Source organism: Homarus americanus, unplaced genomic scaffold (assembly GCF_018991925.1).
Source record: "Homarus americanus isolate GMGI-L3 unplaced genomic scaffold, GMGI_Hamer_2.0 scaffold55256, whole genome shotgun sequence".
Classification (NCBI taxonomy): domain Eukaryota; kingdom Metazoa; phylum Arthropoda; class Malacostraca; order Decapoda; family Nephropidae; genus Homarus; species Homarus americanus.
In genome coordinates, this window is record NW_024712155.1 from 308,432 (window position 1) to 327,500 (window position 19,069).

Consider the following 19,069-nt stretch of genomic DNA (forward strand, 5'->3'; position numbering starts at 1 on the left):
TAGACAGAACGGAAGATAGACAGCCCAACAGACAGACAGATATAGATAGACAGTTAGACAGAAAATAAATATGGGATGGAGAGAGAGAGAGAGAGAGAGAGAGAGAGAGAGAGAGAGAGAGAGACTAATGCAAGATAAACAGACAAATGGGCAGACAGAAAGACAATTCGAGACTGACTAGTATCCATATACAGACAGGTAGAAAGATACCCTAACAGACAGACAGATAGACAGAATGAAAGAAAAACCGCCCAACAGACAGACAAACAGATATAAAGACCCGTTCAAAAGACAGATAGACAGGTAGACACTTCATCATGCAGACAATCATTCACTCAGACTCCCATGTAGAAAAGAGAAAACAAAAAACAATGCATCAACACAAATTCAGGAGGAAGCGTGTAGGTTGAGAGGAAGGGAGACTCAAGCATGTTGACAATGTGCTTTCAGGGGAACAGTTTAAAAAAAGGTTTCGACCCACCACCTCCTTCTTCCTCTTACTCCTCCTCTTCTTCCTCCTGTCCCTCATCCTTCTACTCCTGCCCCTCCCCCTCTTCCTCCTACTCCTTCTTCTCCTCCCCCTCCTGTCCCTCCTCCTTCTTCTCCTCCCTCTCTTCTTTCTCCTTCCCCTCTTCCTCTTCTTCCTACTACTCCTCCTCCTCCCCTTACTCATCCTCCTTACTCTTTTCTTCCTCCTCCCTCTCTTCTTTCTCCTTCCCCTCTTCCTCCTTCCCCTCTTCCTCATCCTCCTCCGTCTCTTCCTCCTTTCACTCTTCCCTCTCCTCCTCCGCCTTTCAGTACACGGACGTTACCGTTTATAATTTACCAGAACAAGCACGTCTACATGTACAGGGTAGAGCAGGAGGAGGAGGAGGAGGAGAAGAATTACGGAGATGAGAGGATGAAGAGGAAGAAGAAGAGGGGGAGGAAGAGAGAAGTTATCGTGGACATGTGAACATCCTATCCATTCCAACGCCACCTCTTCCAGCTAGCCATGTTGACAAGTTGAGGACGACCCCCTGAACCCTGTAGTAGTGTCTCTCTCTCTCTCTCTCTCTCTCTCTCTCTCTCTCTCTCTCTCTCCCTCTCATTCCACCCCCTACCCTCCCCCGCGCTCCTGACTCTCCGTGTTGCTGTGGGTGTTTGCATAATCCAGCCATTCACAGACGCTGGTTTAGTGCTGCACTGTTTTTTGATTCACAGCTGCTGCATGTGTACGGGGACAAACAGCCGACCACCCAGCCGCGTTACAGCAGGGTGTGGGGCTGAATGGGGAGGGGGAGGAGGCAGGGGGGTAGGGGGAAGAGGCAGGAGTTAGGAGGAAGGTGGTAGGAGGCAGGGGGGGAGAGGGGGTAGGGGTAGGGGTAACTGGCGAGGTGTACGGAAACCTGAGAGACAAACCACAACAAAAACTGGGAGAGATGGAGAGAAAAGGAAGAACATAATGAAGGGAGATATAGACGAGGAGGAGAAGGAGGAAGTAGAGGAGCGAAAGAGGAAGTTGAATATTAAGGAGAATGAAGAGTATAAAAGAATGAAATGAGAAAGAGGAGATGAGAAACAGATCCAATGAAAAGGATACAAAGAAAATAAGAGAAAGGAGATGAAGGAAGATAATATTTCGAAGGGAAAGTACACAGAACTGATGAAGGAAAAGGAGAGAGAAGAAGCAAAAGAAGAAGGAAAAGGGTGGAGTTAGGTAAAAGAGATAAATGAAAGAGGATAAGATTATATTAAACAAGAGAAAGGACACTGGTAATAAAACAATCACAAAAGCGTCAACAAGGGAAAAGAGAGAGAATGAGAGAGGGAGAGGTAGTAAGATAACTTTCATCAGCCAATTAGCACCGTCGCTAAGCTATACAGGTAAAAAATAGGTGTCCATCCAACGGTGTAATGAAAGATTAACCTGGGGTTCCCTCCAGCACACAGTGGCTGGGGGTGAAGGCGGAAACATCCCTCACCGTCAGTAGCGGCGAGCTTCACAATGTTTGGTCGTGGGGACTAAGCCTTCTCTATGTAGGGCTGCGGCACCTGTTGTCAAGGGTGGTCCATCTGAGGTTTAAAATGAGAACGTGCTGGAGGCAGCGTCGACCGCCTTTGCGGGGAGGGAAATAAGCTCCTTACCTTAATGGAAGAGCACAGCTTGATGTGACCCAGGCTGGCGTGAGCGACGACGCTGCTTCCGCTGAAACAACGCCACTCTTGCCCTTAACGCTGGGGCAGGTCTAGACTTAACAGTGTTAAGGTGAATGTTAAAAATTTGTTTGCTATTAAAAAGTTAATTACTCAAGTAAACTACTTGAGGATGTTAAAATTACCCGAATATAGTTATTATACAGTGTATATAATATATTGCTATTAAGAATTGCTATTAAGAATTGTTTTAAAAGCGGCGGGGGGTTGTGTTACCAGTAATACGTCTCTCCACCGGACAGGTCACACACACACACACAGTCCTCTGAGTCTTAATGGGAGTTGTCATAATAGAGTTGGTGTTGACACAGCGAGGAGGAAGAGTCTCATTACACACGGCGCTACATGTCTGATGGCTGAGTGACTGTGTCTGATTAAATTTGTACCTCCATAATGATATACGCTGTCTACACACACACACACACACACACACACACACACACACACACACACACACACACACACACGTACGTTCCTTTAATAGGTTGTTTATTCCCAAGACCATAAGTGACAACCTTATACCAGTTCCCGTATGTTTGGCCCCAGACCCAAGCATATGTATACAGTGTATGTTTGTGTAGGTAGAAGAATATGTATATGTTTATGTATATGTATTCCTACAGTATATTAATAATTTGTGAATGTTTAGGTGAGTTATTACGTGGTATCTCTGGTATGTAAATGAGATTAAATTTTTATAGGATAAATTGGTTGATATATAATGTGCCATATAGATTCATAAATTCTTTGGTAATAGTTATGTAAATGAGGAAGCAGAGTAAACGGATACATGAACAAACACCGTAAATTGAAGACATTTTTTTCTGTAAATACCGAGACTTTATGAATAAATAGACCAGAGTTATTGCTGTTTTTTCCTATAGTTTGACTGCTCTCGTCCACAACATAAACTGGAAGAAAATTTAAGTTCATTCCATATTATGTTTTTATCTATATTTTCAACATAAATTTTCTTGAATACAATTGAGATATATTTTCATGTGTGTTAAAAAAAAACAATAAATATTTTTAGTTTGAAAACAATTATTAATGAAAGTAGTGAGGTTCGATAATGACTTTGTGATGACTAGCTCGGGAACATGATGACCTTGATGACCTGAGTTAAAAACGTGTGACTTACCTGTGACTTACCTGTCTACCTCCACTAAAGCTGTAAATGTGTTCTATACGTTATATATCATGTGGTAGGGAATGTGTAGCTGTTAATGTTAATAATATACATAGCGGCAGGAGAGAGAGAGAGAGAGAGAGAGAGAGAGAGAGAGAGAGAGAGAGAGAGAATTGATGATATATGTGTCTGGTAAATGAAAAGTTGGTTGGTGTGAATTGATCAGTGGTGCTTAGCTTTTGACGGATTCGCCATTCAGTCAATCTAAGTGTTATCCCAAGGTGTGTGTGTGTGTGTGTGTGTGTGTGTGTGTGTGGCAACTTTATACACCCGATATGATTCTTAAATAGAAACTTCATTGTAGCAACTTACCCTTAAGGCGATGGCTTAAGCTGTATTCCTAAACTGCCGTCTTAAATTCGTCGTCCTCAAATATTTTTACCTTAAACCGTCGTCTTTAAAAGGTTATACCTTAAACCGTCATCCTTAAAGGGATAACTATACCTGAAATATTCGGAGTTATACCTTAAACTATGGTCCTCGAAGGCTGATACCTATAAACATCGCCCTTAAATCGCCGTCCTCAGAGAGTCAGTGAACACAGACAGCCGGACAAGTTACCCTGCAAACCAGCATAGGATCCCCTGAACCCTCCAGAAAGACAACCATTTTCTGTGAAGGCGTGGCAACTGCACCACAGAATACGGGAAGAATTTTAGCTTAAGGTTTAACGTTTTAGTTCGTGTTGCAGACTATGTTAACGCCTCTCACTGCTTGAGATCGTAAGTACAGTGTTTTAATTTTTTTTCCGAGGAGATAATAATCGTTTGATGAGATTAAATGTTGATCTTGGTTTCTAAAGGTTAAAGCATGAAAGACAAATACAACATATTCTCTCTACTGCATTTTGTTACAAGGATGAATGATGAATGGCTAGTCGTCTTTTCTCTGCATATACAAGCAAAAAAAAAAAAAAATACACCTCATTCCTCAAAGTGACATTACATTTTTTCCCCCATGGTACATCGGCAAGTAACAACCTCTTTATATTTTAATTTATTTTTTTTTTGTACGAAAATGTTACGACGAAGTTTAAAGATTTTCCCTGACGTTGGTTCCTCGAAAAGTTAGACTGTACCCTCAATGTAAAATGCTCCCTGGCAATTTGGTATGCAGATTTCATATCCTGGCTGGTCCTGCGGGATCTGTTGGCTAGAGCACGCATACCCTCCTTCACTTTATGGTTTTCTCTCAAAGTGGGATTTATGTGGTGGCCTCAACTACAGTATTTCCCTCACGGTCATAACTAGAACGTAAATCTACATACATTTTTTTTTTTGAGAGGTGTGGGTAGGTATAAATATTGATGTGTGGGAAGTATTATTTGAGGGAAATATAAGATAAATGTGCATGTTGATGGGACTGTTACACACACACACACACACACACACATACACACAGTTTTACTCGTGTTTCTCTATAATAAAAGTTAATATTAATGCTTTAGAAGAATTTGTCAACAGGTATTAAACGTGTTATCTTACTGTAGACATTCCTTTCCCTTAACCAAGAATTATTAGTTTTATGATGTGTTTGTCTTGCTGTGTGTATATCTGTCAGTTCCTCCCCTCCCTCTCTGTATCTGCGCCCACATCCTTATTTCCTTCCTACTCCCCCTTCCTCTTCCTCCTCCATTCTTTTCCCCTCTTCCTCATCCATGTTCCCCTCCCCTCTCACCTTCCTCCCCCTATGGCCCCCACTATTACCTATTTTTCCCTCAATTATTCCCTCATCCTCTTCACCCCCTCACACCTTCCCTTCTCTCCCCCCTCCCCTCCTCCCTCACTTCTCTTCTCCTCACACGAACAATAATATGAAGCAAACAGTCAGGTGTTTTAGCTGAAATATATTATCCTTCACCTGATGTTGACTTAGATCTGTTTATGATGTCTGGAAGGATATTGTGGTGGTAGTGGTGGTGGTTGTGGTGATAATGATGATGGTATTTATGGTAGTGGTGGTAGTAGTAGCAGTGGTGGTAGTGGTAGTAGTAATAGTAGTGGTGGTAGTGACAGTACTAATGATCACAGGTATTGATTGGTCTCTTGTCTTAGAGCATCAATATTTTCTCAATGATGCCTCCATCCCTCCCTCTCCCTCCCTCCTCCCTCCTCCTCCCTCCTCCCTCCCTCCTCCCTCCTCCCTCCTCCTCCCTCCCTCCTCCCTCCCCTCCCTCCTCCCTCCTCCTTCCACCCACCACCCACCCACCCACCAATCCATTCCCCTTCCCTACCATATTTCCGTCCCATCTACTTTTTCCCCATCCCATTCATCCGCTCTCTAGATCTCCTCCTCTCGATGGAAAAGGACTTCTGTGTGTGTGTGTGTGTGTGTGTGTGTGTGTGTATGTGTATGTGTGTGTGTGAGTTAGCTTGACCCTCTGAGGACAGGAAGACAAGCTGGGTGTATGAGTCTTTGTTATTGTCCAGTGTAAATAAACAAGACTTGGGTGTGAGTGACGTGTTAAGACAAGTTTTTCTATTTCGTGTTTGTTGTTTTGTGTTTCCCGCTGTCACTAGAGGAAGATATTGGGGTCAACTCTTTCCATCCGTGTGTACGTGTGTGTACCTGTGTTTATATGTACGCGCATCTGCTTCTGTGCGTTTTTGTGTTCGTGCGTTCGAGAGTTGTAAATACGATAGCGCATACATACATTAATGGGTCTTAAGTAAATGGTATCACGTTAAGATATCAGTTTAATTCAATAATCACCTTTTTTCAATAATTTACTAAATTTTTGCCTCACTGTTGACATAATTAAAACTCGTACGAACTTATATATATATATATCATGAACAAATATATATATAGCCAGTATGTATACACTTCCTTAATGTAGATTTATTCCAACGTAAAACTTGGCGACTCCTTCCAATATTTTCTCTGAATAAATTTTAATCCTACAAGTACATATATTTTGTCTCTATATTTCCTCTAAGTAAATTTCTCTTCCATGTTAAATGTGAATCTTTTTTTCCCCTTTTTTGAGACTAAATTTCCCTCCGGTGTTGAGTTTCTTCCCCTTCCTCAGTACATATATATATTTCCGCTGGTAAACTTTGGATGAAATGTTAACTTGTGATGCCACAGTTCAGGGTTAAGTGAAACCTGTCCTAACTTGTGTTCCCTTGGGTGTGATACGAAGGGGAAGGGAGAAGTAATGGGAGGAGAAGAGTAAGAAGAAGGAGGTAGAGTAGGGAGGACTAAGAGGAGGAGGTAGAGTAGGGAGGAGTAAGAGGAGGAGGTAGAGTAGGGAGGAGTAAGAGGAGGAGGTAGAGTAGGGAGGAGTAAGAGGAGGAGGTAGAGTAGGGAGGAGTAAGAGGAGGAGGTAGAGTAGGGAGGAGTAAGAGGAGGAGTCAGAGTAGGGAGGCGTAAGAAGAGAGGCTGGCGGGGAGTACCATTCCCCATGATGGTTGAAGGAGGGATGGGGGGGTGTGATGGGTGAGGGAGGGAGGAAGGAATCCACATCCTTCCCCGAGATGAATTACGTAAATATATAAATTATTCAAGAAAATAAACAAAATCACCAAATTTAACGTAAAAAGAACTTCCTAAATGTTGGTAGTTGACCCCTTGGTGGTGGCCTGACGAACCTGGTACAGTTGCTGAAATGTGTTCCTATCATTTGGGTCACATCTACCTTGACTATATATTACTATATTTGTTTGTTGTATCTCGTGCATAAACAACTTTTATTGCGCATTTAAATTGATAAATAAGCGTCTTTGTCTTTGTTATATCATCTTTCTTTAATGTAATAAAGATTCATGTATAAACACCTTATTTATATACATGTAAAGTATATTGACATTTCTGTTTTGTCATAATGATCAATGGCATAATTTTCATATGTATTAAAAATTACATTCTTTCCTGAGAACTTCAATAATATTCTATCTTCACCCTGAGAGAGAGAGAGAGAGAGAGAGAGAGAGAGAGAGAGAGAGAGAGAGAGAGAGAGAGAGAGAGAGGACTCATTTGTTTGTTCATATGTTTTACTATTACACTCAGAACGGAATGTTAGAGAAAATATGTATAACATCCTCAGGTAAGGGACATTATAACCAAGAATACTCACAGGTGTGTAGTTCAGGATGCCAACATTACCGGCTACTTCATTTAGTTTAGATACTGACTCGTGAAGGAGACGCGGGCACTCTGAGGTGACAGTATGTAATGTGAAGGTAAACGGCAGCCTTCTGTGTACCAAGACTCGAGGCTACTAGAGCAGGTACAAGCCTTCTCCAGTGACTGACAGCCCTCTCCAGTGACTGACAGCCCTCTCCAGTGACTGACAGCCCTCTCCAGTGACTGATAGCCCTCCTGATAGCACTTCCCGTCATGGAGTATTTGTAAAGAGTCACAACATGTGTGGATAATTTATCTCTCTGAGGTAACTGGGTAATATCTTAAGATCAAAAGATTAACTCACCAAGTAACGAAGATTATGAAAGTAAATTCCAAATACTGAGACCAAGAGGTAAATAGACCCGTATTAAAAACTCTGGAGATACCTGGCAACCTCCTGACGTCATCCAGCTGATTGAAAAGTATTTTTTTTCGCAATTTTATGCTGTTTATTCTTCACTTTTAGGTTCTTATCTTAAAAAAAGCCAAAATGAACGAAAGAGGATATTCTAGATGTTATTTATTTATTTTTTTTATTAATGTCAGGTTATAGGGAGGAGGAAACGTATGGAAACGCAAATGGATTTAGAATAAAGATTAAATTGCATACGTGATGTTGATGAGTGAGATGAACGCACTCCTCTGGGACGCGCCACGACCCGCTCTCTCGATGCTGATTACTTTTTCCAGTTCTGTTAATCCTCCACCAAGAGAGGATCTGAACCAGAGTGGGCCGCCATGTTTACTCCTTTACTCAACCAAAACACTGATGCTCACTTGTTTTATAAGGAATATAAGTTGTAGCTTTAATATTTATCAGTACAAGAGAACATTATATCTTTCTTGTGTTTTAATAAGTTTTAATTATTGATATTTAGTTTATAAACCGACTTTGTGAACGTTGGATTGGCTTGGGCTGTGTTGGGTTGGGTTGGTTTAGATTAGATTAGAGTGTGTTAGTTACATTAGGACGGATTAGTTTACGTTACGTTATTTAATTTAAGCTGGATTAGGTTTTGCTAGTTTAGATAAAGCTCAGATTAGATTAAATTACTTTCTTTTGGGTTAGGTTGGGCTGATTTAGATTAGTTTAGGTTAGGTTTTGGTTAGGTTAGGTTAGATTAGGTTAGGTTAGGTTTTGGTTAGGTTAGGTTAGGTTGATTTCGATAAGTTTAGGAGCTCACTTCACGAACGCAATGTAACATGTTAACCTTACTAAAGAACTTTTTTATATTAGTAACAACACTAGTGATCTCCTGTGTTGATGAATGGTCTTGTTAACTACCACCAAGTTCGTCCATACAACACAGTGTACAGTGACGGACAAAGTTCGCTCCCCGTGGTGAAACTTGAGTCACGGGAATGAGTCTCCGAACTAACTTTCACTGACATTTTTATCACGTTTGGTGTCGATACTGCTTCATTTGAGGTCGATACTGCTTCATTGTGGGTGATACTGTTTCATATGGGGTCGATACTGCTTCATTTTGTGTCGATACTGCTTCATTTAGGGGTGGGGGCGAACTTTTGACCCAGACTGTACATAGTGAATATGTCGATGGCTTAGTAAACAGTTTATCTTATTTATTAATTTACTTGGTTATCTTACTTGTTAACTTTGTTTAATTTGTTTATGAAGTCAACTATGATTAAAAGTGTCATGGCAGTGATGTTAATTTGCTTTATGTTAATTAATTATGTTATTGTTTACATATTGACTGGTTCAATTACGTCAGTGATTAATTTGTGTTTTGCTTAATTGGCTGATTTTTTTACTTCTTTTTTAATTTAGTTATTAATGAATGTATCCATTACATGATTTAATTAATTTATTTGTTTACTTGTTTATTCTTGTTATAAATTGGTTCCGGCTTGTATAGTCTAAGAGTGTGTGTGTGTGTGTGTGTGTGTGTGTGTGTGTGTGTGTGTGTGTGTGTGTGTGTGTGGTCGCCTCTATCACCAGATACAACAGAGGGCAGGGACAATAACAGAGGCAGGGGCAGGAGCATGGGCAATACTAGGGGCAGGGGGTACCAAGGGCCAGGTAGTAGTGGTGTATATCCTGTACCGCTAATTTCCCTCTGGACTCTTGACTTAAGGTTCAGCCACTCTTACCTGGAAAGTCTGGTCCACGGTCTCTTGGTGGTGATGGACCGGGACAGTGGAGGTGGTGGACCGGTACTGTGGAGGGAGATGGGGGCGGGATAGTGATAGTAGTGGGGCGGTTTTTCGTGTCACACTCACCCCCCCTAACCTCCCCACACTAACCCCTCACACTATCAAGGGACTAACAAACATGTCTCACTTTTCCTTAACTCCTAACTTTCCAAACTCGAGAGAGAAGCGAAAGATTAATTCCCATTGTTTTTTTTTTCCTTTCTTCTACTTCCCTTTTCCGTCGTCCATTGAATCCCATGAACGAACTGGAAAATGAGACGTTGGGTAAAACCTGTCAGTCCAAACTACTTCATTTACATAAACATTTCTCAGTGGTTGCAGACAAGGCCGACCGTAATGTGCCCTCATCAACGTATGGAACGACGAGTTTATGCAGAGATCCTAAGTTTGGGATATTACTCTCCCTGTCATAGTGACCTCACATGTTACTCTTCTCTAGCACCGCCTCCATGCTTCACTATATCGACACCACTGTTTTAAGGGAAGTTCCAGGAATGTTGATCACTGTTTTAAGGGAAGTTCCAGGAATGTTGATCACTGTTTTAAGGGAAGTTCCAGGAATGTTGATCACTGTTTTTAGGGAAGTTCCAGGAATGTTGATCACTATTTTTAGGGAAGTTCCAGGAATGTTGATCACTGTTTTTAGGGAAGTTCCAGGAATGTTGATCACTGTTTTAAGGGAAGTTTATCGAATGTTGATCACTGCTTTTAGGGAAGTTCCAGGAATGTTGATCACTGTTTTAAGGGAAGTTTATGGAATGTTGATCACTGTTTTTAGGGAAGTTCCAGGAGTGTTGATCACTGTTTTAAGGGAAGTTCCAGGAATGTTGATCATTATTTTAAGTGTAATTCCTGGAACGTTAATCAAGTAGTCCCAGTGTTGTTGCCTCTCGCTTGTATCACACACTAAAGGCTTGGATTCCATGAACAGTCAGAGTTAACTTAATTCCGGAGCCGCTTTAGACACTCGCTTCACTTAGTTCCAGGGGTTAATGTTTGTCGTTGTTCCAGGGTTAATAACGAAATATACCGAATCACTAATGGAAGTTGACGATTTTCTATGTATTTAAATCTCTCTCTCTCTCTCTCTCTCTCTCTCTCTCTCTCTCTCTCTCTCTCTCTCTCTCTCTCTCTCTCTCTCTCTCTCTCCTCTCTCTTTCTTTCCAACCTTTTTTCTTCCCAGTTCTCCTCCTCTCCCCCCTCCTTCCTTCCTTCCTGTAATTCATCCCTTCCCAGTTTCCTCCTTCCTTGTTCTCTTCATGGCTCCTCCTCCTCCTCCTCCTCCACCCCCTCTTCTCTTACTTTCTCCTTCTCCTCCCTTCACCATCTCTCCTCTCTTCCTTCCATCTCCCTTCCCCTCCTCCTCCTCTCTTTCCTCCTCCTTTCCCTCTCCTCCTCTCCACCTTGCTCTCTCATCTTCCTCCTGTCTCCTACCTTCCTTCCTTCCCTCTTCCACCTCTCCTCCTTCCTTACCTCTCCACCTCTCCTTCTCCTCCTTCCCCTCCCCTCCTCCACCTCTCATCCTTCCCTTCATTCCCTCCTCACCTCTCCTCCTTCCTTCCCTCCCTCCTCCCTCTCCCTCCTTCCCTTCCTTCCTTCCTCCACCTCTCCTTCTCCTCCCCTTCCTGCCTCCTTCCACCTCTCCTCCTTCCTTCCTTCCCTCCTCCATACCTCCTCCTTCCTTCCCCTCCCTCCTCCACCTCTCATCTTTCTTCCTTCCCCTCTCCACCTCTCCTTCTCCTCCTTCCTTCCCTCCTCCACCTCTCCTCCTTCCTTCCTTCCTCAGTTCTATAAAGAAAAAACAATCGTATAGCTCCGGGTTTTTATCTCCGCCTATCAGCAGCAGTCAGACGGCGACTCCTGAGAGACGCCGAGAAAATTAATGAATGAATTATTCATAGTGTGGCGCCACTCATGATATCTATTTACATACCGGGCTCCACCTTGTGCTCCACTGAGACGAGGGTCATGGTTGTGTGGGCTCCACCTTGTGCTCCACTGAGACGAGGGTCATGGTTGTGTGGGCTCCACCTTGTGCTCCACTGAGACAGGGTCATGGTTGTGTGGCTCCTGTGCTCCACTGGGGCAAGGGCCATGGTTGTGTGGGCTCCACCTCGTGCTCCCACTGGACGGGGTCATGGTGTGTGGGCTCCACCTTGTGTTCCCACTGAGACAGGGAGCCATGGTGTGTGGGCTCCCACCTCGTCTCCACTGAGACAGGGGTCATGGTTATGTGGAGGCTCCACCTGGCCATGGTTGTGGACTCCACCTTGTGTTCCCACTGAGACGAGGCCATGGTTGTGTAGGCTCCACCTTGTGTTCCCGCAGAGACGAGGCCATGGTTGTGTGGGTTCCACCTTGTGCTCCACTGAGACGAGGGTCATGGTTGTGTGGGCTCCACCTTGTGCTCCACTGAGACGAGGGCCATGGTTGTGTGGGCTCCACCTCGTGTTCCACTAAAATACAAACACTGACTATTCGCTCCACCTGGGTAATACCCCACTGAGTAACCTTAGTCTAATCGTTTGTTCAGAAATACTTTAATACATACCTAGACATAAATATTTAGTTATGAAAATATATAAATATATACCGGATATATATCACGTATTGTTTCTGAAGTATAAATAGGTAAGTATAGACTACAGGTACAGTGTATTATTGCTTAAGGGGTGATAGACACAGTTATTGACGTAGAAATAGACAAGTGTATTGTAAAACTACTTGGCCCATTTTATTCAGACATAACAATACAGAATACACATATAGGTTGAGGTGTAGTGACAGTGTGTTGTGTAGTGACAGTGTGTGTTGTGTAGTGACTGTGTGTTGTGTAGTGACAGTGTGTGTTGTGTAGTGACTGTGTGTGTTGTGTAGTGACAGTGTGTGTTGTGTAGTGACAGTGTGTGTGTTGTGTAGTGACTGTGTGTGTTGTGTAGTGACAGTGTGTGTTGTGTAGTGACAGTGTGTGTTGTGTAGTGACAGTGTGTGTTGTGTAGTGACAGTGTGTGTTGTGTAGTGACAGTGTGTGTTGTGTAGTGACAGTGTGTGTTGTGTAGTGACTGTGTGTTGTGTAGTGACAGTGTGTGTTGTGTAGTGACTGTGTGTTGTGTAGTGACAGTGTGTGAGGTGTAGTGACTGTGTGTTGTGTAGTGACAGTGTGTGAGGTGTGGCAGTGTGTGTTGTGACGGTGTGTTGTGTGGTGACGGTGTGTGTTGTATGGTGACAGTGTGTGAGGTGTAGTGACAGTGTGATTTAGTGACTGTGTGTTGTGCTGTCGTGACGGTGTGTGGGGTGCCAGTGACAGTGTGTATTTGTGTAGTGACAGTGTGTGTTGTGTAGTGACAGTGTGTATTTGTGTAGTGACGAATGTGTGTTGTGCTTAGTGACAGTATGTCATTTGTGTAGTGACTGTGTGTGTTGTGTAGTGACGGTGTGTGTTTGTGTAGTGACGGTATGTGTTGTGTAATGACAGTGTATGAGTGTAGTGACAGTGTGTGTTGTGTAGTGACGGTGTGTGTTGTGTGTGACAGTGTGTGTTGTATAGTGACAGTGTGTGAGGTGTAGTGACAGTGTGTGTGTAGTGACAGTGTGTGTTGTGTAGTGACAGTGTGTGTTGTGTATTGACGGTGTGTGTTTGTGTAGTGTGTTGTATAGTGACAGTGTGTGAGGGTGTGGTGACAGTGTGTGTTTGTGTGTGTGGTGTGTGAGTGTGTAGTGACAGTGTGTGTTGTGTAGTGACAGTGTGTGTTGTATATGACAGTGTGTGAGGTGTAGTGACAGTGTGTGTGTGTAATGACAGTGTGTGTTGTGTAGTGACTGTGTGTGTGTAGTATTAGCAGTGTGTGAAGTGTAGTGACAGTGTGTGTTGACTGTGGTGACAGTGTGTGTTGTGTAGTGACAGTGTGTGTTGTATAGTGACAGTGTGGTAGTGTGAGTGACAGTGTGTGTGTTGTGTGTGACAGTGTGTGTTGTATAGTGACAGTGTGTGTGCTAGTGACAGTGTGTGTTGTGTAGTGACAGTGTGTGTGTGACAGTGTGTGTTGTGTAGTGACAGTGTGTGTTTGTGTGAGCAGTGTGTGTTGTGTAGTGACAGTGTGTGTTCACCTTGAGGTGTAGTGACGCCAGTGTGTGTGTAGTGACAGTGTGTGTTGTGTAGTGACAGTGTGTGTTGTGTGACAGTGTGTGAGGTGTGACAGTGTGTGTTGTGTAGTGACAGTGTGTGAGAGTGTAGTGACAGTGTGTGTTGTGTAGTGACAGTGTGTATTTGTGTGGTGACAGTGTGTGAGGTGTATGTGTGTGGTGTGTGGTGACAGTGTGTGTAGTGTGTGACGGTGTGTGTGTGGTGTGTTGTGTGTGTTTGTGGTGTGTGTGTGTGTGGTGACAGTGTGTGTTGTGTGACAGTGTGAGGTGTAATAACAGTGTGCGAGGTGTAGTGACAGTGTGTGAGGTGTAGTGACAGTGTATTGGGGTTGTTGACGGCCCCAATAAGAAGATAAGTGTATGTTAGAACTACAAGACCAGAAACACACACACACACACACCTGAACACACACACACACACACACCACACACACACACACACACACACACAGTATTTTAACACTTATTTTTCCTTACAGTAAGTTCAGACACACTACCTGGGCGGGTTCGGTTAGGTTAGGTTGGGTTAGCATTAGGTTATGTTAGTTTTGGTTAGTTTAGGTTAGTATTAGGTTAGATTATGTTAGGTTTGGTTTGGCTTGGCTAGGTACGGATGACGTTAGGTTAGGTTAGGTAAATATTAGGCTAAATTATGTTTAGTTAGGTGAGGTGAGGTTACGTTAGGTCAGGTTAGGCTTTGTTAATCTTTAGGTGAAATAAGCAGGGTGCCTAATCTTCAGGTGAGGCAAGACTCTGTTGTCGGGTAGGTGAGTCAGCGCCCCACTCAGTGTGTCGTTAATACTAGACATTACAGCGTGAGGGTGAAGGTGGGGGAGGGTCGACACTGAGGGTGGGAACACTGTGTGAACTCCCTGCTAAGTGTGTGTGTGTGTGTGTGTGTGTGTGTGTGTGTGTGTGTGTGTGTGTGTGTGTTCAATAAATATATGTATGATCACCAAGAGTATGAATGGTCACTCTGTATGATTGTGATCACTGGATGTTTCTTGGTTACTAAGTGTGTATTATCACTTAATGTAGGATCATTTAGGTTAGGTTAGGTGTATGATCACCAAGTAGGATAGAACAACACGATGTATTCGGGTATGATCACGACACAGCTCAGCCAATCAGCACAGTTTGTTCCGTCGTTCTCAGGAAACCCAGAACTCCTATTGGATTTTCCCGCCATTTACATACATGAGCTGGGTACTAAAGGGTGTAGACTGGGGAGCAGGGTGGGGAGGTGAGGTAGGGGAGTTAGTGGGTGTATGGGAGGGTGGGGAGGTGAGGAAGGGATTGAGGGTGGGTAGGAAGGGGTGTTAGTGGGTGGAGAGGTGGGGCAAATTTGTGGGTGGGTGTGAAGGGTGAGGGTGGTGTTATGTGAGTGTATGGTGGTGGGCAGGTTGTGTTGGGGGTGGAGTGACAATGTTGGGGAGGTTATGGTGAATGGTGAAGGGATTGTGTTGGAGATATTGTGGTGATGGTGGGGAAACTGTTATAGGGAAATGAGAAAATCAAAATATATCAAGGTGACACATTACTGAGAGAGAGAGAGAGAGAGAGAGAGAGAGAGATCAGTGTGTGTGTGAGGGAGTCTTCATTCTTACTTTACATTCAAATTTATGTATGGATTATGGTAGCTACTCATTAATATCCTCGAGGTTGAGGTATATATTGGAGGCTGACTTTCATTTTCTGTCTGTCTGTCTGTCTGTCTGTCTGTCTGTCTGTCTGTCTGTCTGTCTGTCTGTCTGTCTGTCTGTCTTATCCACACATCAGTGTATAATGATTCACCCTCTAGACACTTATGATTTACGTGTGTCAAAACATATCTTCCAAATGTAAATAAAGATGACACAGCACTTAAATACTACTTCTACTAATATTAAGTAATTCATCTAACTTAAGGCCAATTGTATCATGTATTTATTACTTAAACTAATGTACGTAAAGTTTGGAGTATGAGAGAACGCTAAAATAAGGGAGAGTTAGTGAAACGTGGCTTGATGTGACCGTAGAGTTTTACCGCGTCTCCTCCCTCCGGCGGTGTTGTCTTGCGCGTAGTAAAGTTGTGTTAAATCTTGAACACTAAAACTCACTCTAGTGTTACTGTCGAGTTGGTCATAACTTACTTGTGTACACTGAGACATCCAGGGAAGAAGGTGAGTAAATAGTAATAGTAATACAAAGATGAATAATAGTAATAGCAATAGTAACAAAAGATGATTTATAATGCAAGGATTATGATCAATAAGGTGAGTGATACTACTACTACTACTACTACTACTACTACTACTACTACTACTACTACTACTAATAATAACAGTAATAATAAGAAGGTAAACAATAATGAAAATAAAAGTTACAATAGAAATAACATAAACAATAACAATATTTTACTGGAGAAATACAGCCACATAATAAACACACACAGAGACTTTTTACGGACATGTAAAGAGGATATATAAAAATAATAATAATACTCACACAATTAAAAAATTCTCCCAATTAAAAATAATAATAAACATCAATTATTCCCATTTCTTTCGTTTTGATATTTATTCATTACTCTTTTCATTCATCTCTGACGTAAGCAAAACACTGAGAGACGTCCCTTTCACCCTCCTATTCTCCCTCTTCTCTCCCTCTCTACCCAAAAAATCGCCCTGCGCCTCATTTTTTTCACCTCCCTTTCACTTCCACCTTCCAAAAAAATCACCCTAGCTTAAATTTTCCGCCCACCTCACAGCCTCCTCACTCCCTTACTTCCCCCCTTTAGACCCTTATTCAGGTCACGGTCCCTGGCAAATGAAAACGGACAAGCCAGGAACTAAAATCCTTAACCTCAGCCTTTGGTGGTACTCTGGTATTCATCGTTCGTCACTTCCTCGCTTCATCCTGGACGAGTGTGTCTCCTGACGAAAACCCAAGGGGGAGGGGGGGATGAATTTTCTCATTTTATCTGTCAGTCTGTCTTTCTGTCTGTCTCTCTCTTTCTCTCTTGTTCTCTTTGTTTTTGTCTCTCATATTCTGAGTCGAATGTGTCCTGAAGAAAGCTTAGAAAAATTGGTGGTATTTTATTTCCTCTCTCTCTCTCTCTCTCTCTCTCTCTCTCTCTCTCTCTCTCTCTCTCTCTCTCTCTCTCTCTCTCTCTCTCTCTCTCTCTTTTCCGTCGTAGCTCCAGTTAGTTTTTATATCTTGCTTCCTAATCCTTATTTAATGGTGTCTGCTTATTCTTCCTCTGTTATCTTTCTCCTCTTCGCTAATGTTATCTTAATGACTTTCTAATCTCTTTTAATTATCTCCCAATAATTATCATCTTTCGATAATCCTTCTCAATTATCATCTTTCACTTATTACCTCATACGTTGATGGCTTTCTTTTCTCTGTCGTTTCTCTCTTTCATCTTTATTATTCATTTTGTTTATATTATTATTAATGCGTCATCTCTCCTCCCTCATTCTTCTCTTTTGTATTTCCTTCTTCCCTTCTTCATTACCTTATCTCTACCTATTCCTCCTCCCTCATCATTATTCTCTCTTATTTCTCTTTCTCTTTCATTTCTTTTTTATCCTTTTTCTTCATTTCTCGTATTTCCTGTTTATTCTATTAACATTCTTGCCTCTTCATCCATCCTTATTTATTTCTTCATTCAATTTACTTTATACCTTTTGTTATTTCACCTTCCCTCTTCCTTCATTCATTTTCACGTTTTGTTCATTCTTCTCCTTCCGTTCTCTTTATTTCTCCTCTTGTCTTTCCTTCTTTTATCATTTATCTATTTCTCCATATCATATTATCTCTCCCTCCCTTTCTTTCTTGCATATTGTCTCATCATTATCATCATCTTTGTTGATGTTCATTCTTATTCTTTCTTCCTTTATGCTATACTATTTCTCTTTCATCTCATTTCTGTTTTACTCTTACTTCTCCATTTCCTCCTCCTTCTCTCCATTAATTCATCCCTATTTCTCCTTCCTTCCTACTTCGTTAAATCTATAATTTTCTCTCGCTATTCTCTTCATCATCCTCACTTTCCCTTACCTCCATTTTCTCTTATTATTTGTTGTGTCCTCTATTCTTTATCCTCCTCATTCTCTTTTTTCTTATTCCTATTTTCTTATTATCTCGTTTTCATCTTCCTTTCTTCCACACTACATAATATTTAGTTTATCTTTTCTCTCTACATTTCTCACATCTCATTATCAACTTCGTCATTGAAACGAAAATAAAATATGAGAAGAAACTAGTTATTCCATATGTTATAATAATAATAATAATAATAATAATAATAATAATAATAATAATAATAATAATAACAATAATAATAACAATAACAATAACAATAATAATAACAATAACAATAAAATACTAACAACAACAACACACAAATGCTCGTCTCTATGGGTTACTATATTAACTTATTGTTTTGTTTCGTCAACAGATTGGGACTTGGAGTGACACTCGAGGGTTTGAGACGATCCCTGTCAAGTACATCCGTTTGGCCTCTGATAGAGTACCCGCCAACAAGACCTACATCGTCACCACCATCATGGTAAGCAGGAGTACTAGCTATTACTCTCTATTTACTAATTAAAAAAGTAATTAATAGTTTCAACCCTAATAAAAACAGTGTTGTCTTGTTATATGTGTTTTTATGTTTTCTGGGTAGTAGGAGGTGTTTAAAAATCCATATAGTGTATAAATTTGTTATATTAGTCCTTTTAAACAGGTAATATAAGATGTCAGGGCTGTTATAGTCTCCCCTGTACCTGCTGATAAGTTTAGCTACGTTACACCGGGGAAAAATCAAAGGCGCGACCCACTTTCTTTGGTGGCGTAATGTTGAGTGAACGTTTTCTGTGACTCAGGAAAAGCCGTTCTTGATGGTGAAGAAGGACGGCAACTACAGCGGCAACGAGCGCTACGAGGGCTACGCCAAGGACCTCGCAGACCTCCTGGCTGATTACCTCCACATTAACTGTGAGTAATTATTATGTGTTATGTCATTATCCTTGATTTATTATCCTCTTCTAAGTATTTACACAATTTCTCTCATGTCTCTTATTATATAATTTTCTTTGGTTATAAATCATTTAATTCTTTTGTCTCTGTTTAATTGCCATCTTTCCTGTTATGGTAATTACTAATTTTTTTTATAAACTCGTTGAATTACAAGTTTATTCAGCGTGGGTGTCATCGATCGATCCACCAACTGCGCCGTGTGGGGTTATG

At 41.7% G+C, this 19,069-nt stretch overlaps 1 protein-coding gene across 1 annotated transcript in view; it reads left to right on the plus strand.

The window, feature by feature from the left end:
* The window catches only part of LOC121859460 (glutamate receptor 1-like), a gene marked incomplete at its 3' end in the record, with an annotated part of 289,141 nt that overhangs the window by 168,844 nt on the left and 101,228 nt on the right, over positions 1–19,069 (plus strand). The window contains exons 7-8 of the mRNA XM_042356285.1: positions 18,279–18,389; positions 18,706–18,817. Of these exons, the coding sequence (XP_042212219.1) occupies positions 18,279–18,389; positions 18,706–18,817 (223 nt within the window). The remainder of the gene's footprint in view (positions 1–18,278; positions 18,390–18,705; positions 18,818–19,069) is intronic.